Source organism: Copadichromis virginalis, linkage group LG4, assembly GCF_057382275.1.
Source record: "Copadichromis virginalis isolate Kocher_CV1m ecotype Utaka linkage group LG4, C_Virginalis_male_GT1.1, whole genome shotgun sequence".
NCBI lineage: Eukaryota > Metazoa > Chordata > Actinopteri > Cichliformes > Cichlidae > Copadichromis > Copadichromis virginalis.
The window spans coordinates 18,346,968-18,359,069 of record NC_140621.1 but is presented as its reverse complement, the minus strand read 5'-3'; the positions used below and the strand labels follow the sequence as shown (position 1 = coordinate 18,359,069).

The following is a 12,102-nucleotide window of genomic DNA, read 5'->3' as shown; positions in this document are numbered from 1 at the left end:
CAATTCAATATTAATTTTAGATTTATGTTACTGGTTGTCCTTACTGCCAATGTGAATTATAATTTTATTCAATTTTGCATTTACCGTTGGCCGGTGGGGAAAAATGGTCAGTCACATGAACAGTTTGGTAGTGTACTAGGGCTTCTGTTTAAGTATATTTCCTCCTCATCATCATCCAGCCACCCTGTGTTCCCGGCTGCTTGGGACAATCTGCCGGGGGAGAGCTAATGGGCCCTACACTACCTTTAGCTGCACCAGCTACAGGGGCCTAGCTAGCTACGAGGTTTTTAAGGGTGCGAAGCCAAGTCTCCAGTTCAGTAATCCTGGCATCCAGAGCTGCCAATCTCTACATTTATTATAAGTATCAATACTGCTAAAGGAAGTCGAGGAGTAACACACTGAGCAGGAAAGTGCAGGAGGAACAAGTAAAGAGGCCATGCTACTAGTGAGTCAGCTACAAACTAAGCTAACCTAGCAAATCCCCAAAGACACAGTGAGGTGAGGAAATACTGTGAATATAATTAGCGGGAGAATCAACAAAGAATGTGCTTTGGATAAAGTGAAGATGTGAAGATTACACTATGAAATAAGCAGTTATATATAAGTTGTTAATTAAATTGGCTACGTAGATTAATCAATCAATCACTCAGTCAATCATTTCATTTATTTATACACATATTTAAAAACAACACAGGTTGACCAAAGTGTTGTACAAAGTAAAAAGTAAAACAAACACACACAAAGAGAACAAAACAAAAACTCACCCACACACGGCACAAAAAAAATGTTGATTTATGTACCTGTGCATTTTCAATTTTTGCCGTTCCAGATGTTTTATGTTTGTTTTTCCTACAGGTGCAGCAGTTGGCGATACATTGTGCATTTCTATTTGTATTATATCCTTTTACTATGTCTGAACCTGAATCCTCCCTTAATTATGCTGCAAAAGACCAATGCTGCTGGGGGCTTCCCTGAGTGTTTCTTTTTTTACTCACCTTTTTCACTCATTTATCTGCTTACATATGCATTTAATTAGTAGTTATTATTACAACTTCCTATTTGAACTGTGAAGTTTCTATCTTTCATGCCGAGGAAAACCCAGTGTTTGCAGAGAATGCTACTTGTCTGACTGCATCGTGCCAGGAGGGATTATGGTGTGGGGTTACTTTTCATGAGTTGAGCTCAGCCCCTTACTCTCAGTGAAAATAACTCTGGCATTTCCAGATCAGTTTATCTCTAGAAGGGATTTAAATGGTCTTCATATAAGAATACACAGAACATAAAACATTGCAATGCCAAAATATGGTCACACAGTTTCCAGTTTTGGAGCCTGTCAATTACTGAAGGCTGTTTATATTGTGATGACTCTGTCTGCCTGACTATCTGTGTTTGAAAATATAGTGCAACTTTTGCTATTAATCTACAAAACTGACCATAGATACCAGCAAAAGTTGGGGATTGCACTCTCACACTATTTTGCTGCATTTTTTGAGATTTTTAGTTGAACTTGGAGCTACCTACAGAGTTTTGCTCTCGTTAGACATACATACAATTTAGGATTAATTATTCATTTAATAATATCAAGTAGAATAGATATATATTGTAATTTGATCTGTAGTACAAACCTTGGTACATACAGTTACTGTGAGTCAAAGCGGACCCTCATGTTATGAAATATGACCCATAATAAGAATTAAATTACAGACCACAGCAGTGACAGTTTCACCTATGAAGTAATTTCACAGGGGACGCCCAAAGGCATCATAAAACATTCCATGTTAGTGTAACAAGAATAAGGAGTCACCAGAGTCATGTTTTTTCATAAAAGAATGTGTTTTAAATAATGTTGCTGCAATAAAGAAAGAACAAATGGAATGTCTTGGGAATTCAAACAAATGCTTTAGTACTTTCAGACACCTTACAGAAAAACTTGATCACACTTTATTTGATTTTTGCAAGCAAACTGCTAATTCCAAACAGAAAAATCACTTTGGCTACTTTAAAACTTCAGTTATCTGTGTCAAGGACCAAAGAAAATATTTATCTTACATCCCATCTTCACACCCAAAGCTGTTTGGATCAGGCTCTCAACAAACTAAATTCCTTTAAGATAAAAAATGAAATTAGTGATGAAATTCAAGGTTGGCACGGTCACCATCCACCTTTGGGGAGATTACCTACTGATAGACAAGCAGAAAAATAAAACAAGCAATGTGAATTGATGATGTAGATTTACTTGATCTCAATGCTTCTAATTTCAGCATCTTGACCAAATCCAATGACAGAGTACTTCCTTGCACCCATGCGGTTGGGAAAACAGAATGTTGAGCCATTTGGTAAAGTCACCACAAACTCTGAAGGTGTGAATTTAATGGCGATCTAAAAAAGACATTTTGAGTGAAAAGAAACAGAGAGACAAATTATAGATTGATTGTAATACACACACACACACACACACACACACACACACACACACATATATATATATATATATATATATATATATATATATATATATATATATATATATATATATTAGGGGTGCAACGATATTCGTATCGATATTGAACCGTTCGATACAGTGCTTTCGGTTCGGTACGCATATGTATCGAACAATACAAAATTTGTAATTTATTTTATCAACTTTCCTTCCCCGACGTCCCGGGGCTAGCGATTTTTCCAGTCGGGCTACCAAAATCTATCTCTGCCCTGCCCGTCGGGCTATTGTAGGAAAAATATATGTCAATGCTTTTGCATTCTTTCGGAAATGTAGCTGGGTAATTATGTCATTGGCATCGGTGAGCCACTGTCAATATGTGACATATTGAAATCGCGTTTGAATTTGCGCTTGTTTTTTTGCTTTCACTTTGCAATCATGCGAACTGTGTATAGAGAGCGACAGCACTGATCTGTGAGTGATGATAATTTGCACACCAATTCCTCTGACATCGTCTTATCAATCGTTAGCTTACTATGCAAACATGACAAGTGAAATCTCCCGCAGCAAGCTTAAACATGTGAGAGGTTGATCGCGCAGAGAATCGCTGACCTTATGTGAGTGCGTGTGTAAAAGCAGCAGGATTTATATTTCAGTTCTGCTGAGCCAAATAAGACAGGTCAGGGTGAAGAAGTGACAGCCAAAGAAAAGCTTACCACAAAACGGAAAAGTTATGACAAATCAGACTATAAGGCAAAAAGAAAGTGCAGCTTTATGGTTTCATGGACAAAAGAATTTCTGTGGCTGCAATATGACGAGCTAAATAACCAGGGCTGCACATAAGTGGTCCGCAGGTGCGCATTCGCTGTCAAAATAAAAAACACGCACAAGGGTTAGGGTTAAATTTAAAAACTGTACTTTTGAGTTAAAATATATATTTATAATTTTAATAAATGACAAATTAAAAAGGCATGAACAATTTTTTTTTGTATCGAAAAAATATCGAACCGTGACACCAAAGTAATCGAACCGAACCGTGAATTTTGTGTATCGCTGCACCCCTAATATATATATATATATATATATATATATATATATATATATATATATATATATATATATATATATATAAGGTGAAAATACAGGCACACACTCTCATACCTGAAACTCCTTTCCCTCACAGAAAGGAAAGCAATCCTCATGTTGCTCCTTACACCAATTGCCTGCCTCCAAAGAATTGCAGACAAATTTATTTATCTGTCCCTTTGCATTAAAGCGAGCGTTGAAATGAAATGCAATTCTGTCCACGCTGGGGCCAATATCCAGCGTGAATCTGCAATGTACAGACACACAAATATTTATTACATCTTATATTCCTTTTAGCATGCGTAGGAAGGACATAGGGCTGAAATAAACTGAAATACAGATATAGAATTTTTGACACACATTTGCAAATAATTTTGCTACAATAAATTTAAAGGACCATTCACCCCATAATCAAATTCTAATGACATGGCCTCCTTGTTCACCTGATCTGAACCCCATTGAGAACCTGTGGTCCATCATCAAATGTGAGATTTACAAGGAGGGAAAACAGTACACCTCTCTGAACAGTGTCTGGGAGGCTGTGGTTGCTGCTGCACGCAATGTTGATGGTGAACAGATCAAAACACTGACAGAATCCATGGATGGCAGGCTTTTGAGTGTCCTTGCAAAGACAGGTGGCTATATTGGTCGCTGATTTGTTTTGTTTTGTTTTTGAATGTCAGAAATGTATATTTGTGAATGTGGAGATGTTATATTGGTTTCACTGGTAAAAATAAATAATTGAAATGGGTATATATTTGTTTTTTGTTAAGTTGCCTAATAGTTATGCACAGTAATAGTCACCTGCACACACAGATATCCCCCTAAAATAGCTAAAAATAAAAATAAACTAAAAACTACTTCCAAAAACATTCAGCTTTGATATTAATGAGTTTTTTGGGTTCATTGAGAACATGGTTGTTGTTCAATAATAACATTATTCCTCAAAAATACAACTTGCCTAATAATTCTGGACTCCCTGTAGAGTGTGGGAGGAGCCTTCAACCTGAGTGATATGTGAAACAGCCAATAGGATTGTGCCAGTGCTAAACACCCACTACCTTACTCATAGTCAAATTATAGACCATAAATAACTAATTTAGAAGTTAAAAAATGTTTGCATATGTTGGTGGTTAACATCCCACTGTTACACTGTTTGTTTGAAATGCCTCCAAAAGACTGTCTGAACTTGAATAAACCTACAATTCTCCTTCTTAGATCTTCACTGACTCTTTTGGACTTTTCAGTTGTTCTGAGGGGTTAAAATGGGACTTGACAAAAATTACAATAATATCTATTCAGAGCTCCAGGAGATTTTCTTTGTGTAACGGTTGTGATGAGCTGACCTGTGTTGCTGCTGCTTTGAAGTTTACTGCTCTTTAATGATTTGCACAACTAAATTCAACAAGGTGTAAGCAGATGCATCCCATAATGCTTTCCATTAACTACTGTTTATATTGTCTTTATCATAGAGTATAAAGTTGGTATAAAAACTGAATGCAGTGAATGAGTCAAAATATCACCAACATAAGTTCTAATTTACCTGAGCTGCACATGATGTAATAGTGACCATGAATGCACCGTCACTGTGCACCAGTGCAACACACACACACACACACACACACACACACACACACACACACACACACACACACAAATTATACAAGGCCTAAGGTTCAAGAAGCCAAAATGCAATTCAGCCTTTGCTCAACTACTGTGAAAGAGAGAAGGTGCGACAGAAATCATAGGGAAATGTTAGAACGTGCTTATCTTACTGTCTAATAGGTAACTTTTATGCATATGTCTTCTCATCTGTCACTGCACTCCATTTAAAAAAGGATAAATGATACAAGGTCTTTATTTTAATTTGCTGGGTTTATCAAGCCAATGAGGTCAGAATGCAGTTCAGTTTCTGCTCAGTTCTGATACTGGGAACACATAGCAGAAATGAAATAGGGAAATGTTAGCATGTGCTTATCTTGCTAACAGATAACGTTCATGTTTATGCATGCCTATGCAGATGAGAAGGAAAAAGAAGTAATTATTGTACATATATGCTGTATGGTGAACATTTTGACCTTAAAAGATCAAATATTCAACATTAAAATAATGTTTAAAAGTGAATACAAACATCTGTTTTAATTAAAGCACAGTTCAATTATAGACTAAGCTTGCACCAGCTATCAGTGTTTAAGTTATGTATTAAGAATGTCTATAAAACACAGACAAGTAAAAGTAATATTAATAGTAATACAGAGCAAGAAAAATGACCTTGACAAAACCACGGGGCAGCTAAAAACAGGAAGGTTTCTGGAAATGATTTTAAATAATCATTTGTTGGAAAGTATACAGAGTTTAAAGGATGACATGAAGTCTTGAAGCCTTGAGATGATTATTCCCATTGTTACCATCTTGGCTGTTTTGCTAAAATGGTTGGAGGGGAGAAGAATTTGAGGGGAATTTACACTAAGCAAAGTTGATCTGAGCACCCACTGTCCTCCAGTGATAACACTAAGGTACTTCAATAATCCACATTCTGCAAAAACCTTTCACTACTACTTCCAATAAAGAAAAAGAGACAACTATTATTACACTGTTATAACAAAATGTGATATAGAAAAATAATCACATATGACTCGCCTGAGTTTATTGTAAAAGTGGCAATTTGTTCTCACGTCATTCAAAAAGCAATCAGTATAACTAAGTAAATAAATATCCTACTCTTCTTGGGTAAATGCAATAATATCAGAGTATTTGTGGGGATATTTCTCCAGTAAGTAGTAGCTTCAAAAGTAGAAGTCAACAACATTGCTCAGCATTTCTTAATAAATAGCAGTAATCAACTCACCTGATATTTAAAATATTTAAGTTTCCTTTTCAACGGTTTAAAGGTTCAAAACATTTAAAACTGTACCCTATCCACTTTCTCAGAAACAAAATCTGCTGTAAACCAAAAGAAGTTTACTTAAAAAAAAAAAGATAATTTTTCAAAAAGAATTATTGAATCCCATTTATTATGTATATGGACCACCAGCAGCTGGAGTCATTTTATTGAAAGCTTTCTCCACATTCTGAGACTACACTGAAGTAAACTGCAAAGTTGCCATCAAAATGACATCAAACCACTTTTAGTGTTTTCTATTCCAAGCGTTGATTGATATTGCATTAATAATTATAATTATCAATTGTAGTTGTGGAAGTATTAGAAATACAGCAGTGAGGTGAGTGTTTAATGGTTGTAGTGGTTATTAATGGTTATGTCCCGACAGTCCCACAATTTTCTTGCCATTTTCACATTCATTAAAATGAATGACTGTTTCATTTCATGTCTGTTTTGTGTTAATTTCTTATAAAAATCTGTGCACGATGTTGTGTAGATATTTTTCTCCAAAAATAAATCCTAATAAATAATAATAATTCCAAAATCCTGCTTTGAAAAACATTAATTAAGGATTAACAGTTCATGTATAGACTAGTAGATAGATTAGTTATATGTGAAAAATTAATCTATGGTATAAACACTTCTCATAATTTTGTCTAGTGTCAATTATATCGTCAATTATATCGTCAATTATATCGTCAGTTATATCGTTATCGCAAATTTTCAAATGTATATCGTGATAAATATTTTTGGTCATATCGCCCTGCTCTAGTTCAAAGAAATTGACTCAAATTACCATGACATTCATGCCCATTATGACTGTAGAGAAACATTTTTAAACTACGAGTGAACTCTTTATGAAACATTTTATAAAGTTTAAAAGGGTTTAAATTAATTATAATTTAATTATAGTATGTTTGGTAAATGAGATATAGTTCCTTTGTTACTGAAATTCTTTTTTTTAAGTTGACATTCATTCTATAAATGTTTTAAACTTAGTGCCCAACTTTATATAGCACATTTAACCTTATTTCAATTAACCCTTAATGATATAAGAAATCAACAAGATTTTGATTTTAGCCATTTACTGTATGTCATTTACACTTTTCCAAACATATTTACCCCTGTATCCAAAAAAGCTCAAACACTACAGGATCTTCCGCCTAGTTTATCAATCCAAACAGGCCAGAAAGCAATTCAGCCTTTGCTCAGCTGTGATACTGGGAAAGAGAGAAGGTGTGACAGAAATGACACAGGGAAATTTTTTGCATTTATTTCTTTCCCTTTCTAAGAGATTACTTTTATACATATATCTTCTTATCTACAGTCCTTTCCAAACACATTAACCCGTATTCAAAAAAATTTGATATGATCTGACAGGTTTGTGTTGTATTCTACCTAGTTTATCAATTCAGAGGCCAGAATGCAGAAATGACACAGGGAAATGTTCTTACTATCTTACTGTCTAATAGGTAACCTTTATGCATATGTTTCCTTATCTAGTCACTGCACTCCTTTCCAAACAGGTTTAGTGCTTCATTGAAAAAAAAAAGGCCAACATGTTCTGAAAGGTCTTTTTTGTGTTCTACTGAGAAGGTGTGACAGAAATTACAGGGGAATGTTAGCATGTGTTTATCTTGCTGTCAAACAGATAACTTTCATATAACTTTCATGTCTATAAATGGCTATGCAGATGAGAAGACAAAATAAAGAGTTAAGAAGTTATCAATGTACACCAAGGTTTTCATTCGTTTTTATTTAGTTTCAACTTGAGATTTTCATTTAGTTTTTATTTTTTTGAAAATGCTTAGCTTCAGTTATAGTTTTAGTCTTTTTTTGTAATACAAGTTGCATACAAGGGGAAAGACTGAACAAAAGAATTCAAAAAAGTTATGTGTAACAAAATCTTGTAATATTACAAATCAGGTAACCTTTTTTAATGTATTGATTTCGGGAAGATGAACAACCATCCATAACAGTCAACTGTAAACGATGTATGGCAGAGTAATCTTGGAATTAAGGAAAATTCAGTAAGCACAGTGAACATAATTACAGCAGCACCTGCAAGCTTATGCAAAGGGTTAGCTTCCTTGCCTCCTTGTTAGTTTTATTATCAATTTCTGCTTTGCTACATCCATTGTAACCCCCATGAGAGTATTGACTCTTGGCTTGGCTGCTTGCAGAAGTCAAGTCGAGTAGCGCAAAGTCTATGGTGATCGTCTATAGAAAGAGAAACATGTTTGATAAGTTTTTTTTATTAAGTTACACACAAATAGCATTCTCTGCCAACAGGCTCACAGAACATGAATATGTAGAAACAAATAACAGACCAGAACCAAAGAAGCAATGTGTACAAGCAGGTGACAAAGACAAGTTTGTACAACACATGGCTCCGTAACAGCTCCAGTGTTTCCTGGAATTGATTCGGAAACACTAACAGAGTTATTACCTATCAGTGAAATTTCCCCCAGATAGTCTTGGTTGAGATCTGGTGACTGTGGAAGCCATGGTATATGATTCACATCATTTTCATAATCAACTATTCCCTCTTCAAATACTTAGTCACAGGCCAAAGATAATCTCTCATAGCAACTTTGCACTGATACGACTCTTTTCCCTTTGACAAGTGGACCCTAACATGGGAGCAAAGTGCAACAATGGGGGTGCCCAAATTGACAGGCTGCATCCTCCTGAGGACCCGGCCTTCACGACCTACGTGGCCCGGGTCCTCCGAAGGCCGGGTAGCCTGAAGTGATCGGCTGTGAAACTGGACGGTCTAGCCTTCAGTTTTGCGTCACCAGCTGTCTCAGTGGAGTTTAATAAACCCAGCTGTCTGCTCCTTCCTATCTAAAATATAACAGGACACTGGCGTAAATTTTCAATCATCTCACACTTCTGTTTAATCATTTTTTCTGTTTGACATTTATTCAGCTGTCTGAAAACTATAACTTTAATCTCAGCCAAATCGATTTACTCACAAACAAATAAAACACTGAAAAAAGCCAAACAATAAAATTTATAAGCTATCTGAGTGACTTAAATCAAATCAAATCAAATCACTTTTATTGTCACATCACATGTGCAGGTACATTGGTACAGCACATGTGAGTGAAATTCTTGCGTGCGAGCTTCACAAGCAACAGAGTTGTGCAAAATACAATAATGTAAACAAGCAAAATACAAGAATGGCTACATCTGAAACTAATAAATATACGTACAATATATAATAGTATATGCATTTCTGGATGTGTATACTAAATATTTTTCTACGTGTGTGTGTGTGTGTGTGTGTGTACACATATTTTACAAATTAAATAGAGTCAACAATAAATAAAATATATAAAAATATACAGAGTTGAGACATGTGCAAAACAGTGGCATTACTGTACAGTATGGAGTGCATAATGTTGAAGTTCCAGTAGTGAAGCTGAGGTGTCTATGACGTGTTCAGCAGTCTGATGGCCTGATGGAAGAAGCTGTCTCTCAGTCTGCTGGTACGGGACCGGATGCTGCAGAACCTCCTTCCTGATGGAAGCAGTCTGAACAGTTTATGGCTGGGGTGACTGGAGTCCTTGATGATCCTCCCCGCTTTCCTCAGGCACCGCTTCCTGTAGATGTCCTGGAGGGAGGGAAGCTCACCTCCAATTATCCGTTCAGAGCACCGCACTACTCGCTGGAGAGCTTTGCAGTTGTAGGCGGTGCTGTTGCCATACCAGGTGGTGATGCATCCAGTGAGGATGCTCTCAATGGCACAGTGATAGAAGGTCCTGAGGATGCGGGGGCTCATGCCGAATCTTTTAATCTTTTATTCGACTTATATATCATGTTCAACCTGAGAAGCGAAAGACCGCAGAGGGGTTGAAAACGATGTACCGGGAGTTTGCTATTCTCGCCCCAGCTAACTATCGAGCTGGTGGGTAACAGACGTCTCCGAAAACGTCTGAACACTTTTGCAAATATGTGATATCTTGATAAGCTGAGCAGATATTTGAAGTTTACACAGCTACATTCTCGCCTAAAAATATCTGAAAAGTTTATTTTGTGACCCAGAAAGAGTAATAAGAGTAATATTAAAACTAAGTAGCTGCCGCCATTGCTGGAAACTGGAATTGGCTGGGCTGCGCTATGAATTTTGGGATATGGTGGGCCACGAAGGATACACCCGACCCATCCTTCAAATCTGGGGAAAAGGAGGACGCATTTGTCAGCTGCATTCAGGTTATTTTCCAACCTGTTTTGGCTCAAAGGAGCAAAAGAAAAATCCTCATCAATGTTGGAGTAAAATCTTGATGCTTTTATTGTACATACGCTGATAATTGTTGCTCTTGTGTCATTGTAAACCAGTAAAAATAAATAAATAACACATTGGGATCACGCTGAAGATCACAGACCACAGCCGAGCCATCAGGTGGGATAAAGGAGCTGGAAACATCACCTAATAAAGAAAAAAGACAACAGACTGAATGAAAAACAGAAGTCGCCTTCATTGCACATTTTTGACCAATCAGAAGTCCCCTTCTTTCACTCTAGACATTTGACCAATCACCGATCAGGATGAATTGCACTACCGTATGGTCCGTCCCCCTGCCCAAATCCTGACCGGGGCATAGTGTTATTATTATTACTGTATTATGGTTACAATATCAGTAGTGCCAACATGACCAATTATATTTGCGATAACAGGCCAGAAATGCTTGTACGGAAGAGGATTAGGGCCACTTGTTTATCACACAAATGACATCTAATGAAATTTTCCATTCAACATTTGAACGAATCCCCCAGCCAAATAATGATAATAATAATTTCCCAAGCCTTTCGGTTCACACAGAGGAGGGTCAAGGTTGAATGCACCTGCCAGAACTCAACTTTAGGGTTTTTAATGCTGTTAATGCTTAACAGAAAACTCAGCTGTACTGCTGTCCTGCATCCCACTCTGGCTTCTTATTCTTATATTTATTTTAGTTTGTTTTCCAGATACAATAAAAAAAAAAGACTATAGTACCTCGGACTGAAGTGGAGACCTTCTGCTTTAATTTAAGTGGTTTTGCAGTTCGACGTTATCAGAGGCTCAAAATTAACTAACTGACAAGCAGTTTCAGACAAAAATAGCAGCTGACTCATGATCATTTATCATTGGGGTGAAACACAACACACACACACGCACATTATCATAAAAGACTGCAGTTCCTAGTTTATATTAAATCACGGGTGAAGGAAGAGGAGGAGAGCCTCACCTGCTTTATAGCTGTGAAAGAAAACCTGTAAGACAAGCGTAGGTGTTTATGTAGCTCTTTTTTAAAGGTGTAAAAACTGGCAAGTTAAGTTGCTTGTGTTTCTTCCCCTCAAAAACCTTTTCACATGATGAACACAAAAGACGCAACCAATGTACAGTATATACAGTGGCACATTTTTATTCATGGATCATACAGTACAACACACACCAAAAACATTAGTCCACCTCCTAATCTGCTTCCTGTCTGTGTTCTGGGTCAGGCCAGAGAATCTCATCCACATCACAGACTACATTGGCCCTAGCCAGGCAGCGGGGGTAAAATCCTCTTGCATGCCTGCTCCACCCCTGGCATGCATCTACTGATATATCTAGGTCTTCCATGACCTGGAGGAGGTGCACACGGACATAAGGTTCTCTGTCGTACACCATAACTCCTCTGTTGGGTTTAGAAAGGAAGAGTATGCA

General features: G+C 36.8%; 1 protein-coding gene across 1 annotated transcript; it reads right to left on the bottom strand.

Moving 5' to 3' along the window:
• Positions 1-2,232: 2,232 nt before the first annotated feature.
• LOC146711207 (galectin-1-like) lies at positions 2,233-3,932 on the bottom strand. Its single transcript, XM_085452954.1, has 3 exons — positions 3,928-3,932; positions 3,599-3,770; positions 2,233-2,379 (listed from the first exon to the last, which is right to left on the bottom strand). Exons 1-3 carry the CDS (start codon positions 3,930-3,932, stop codon positions 2,233-2,235), a joined length of 324 nt encoding a protein of 107 aa, XP_085309080.1.
• Positions 3,933-12,102: the final 8,170 nt, after the last annotated feature.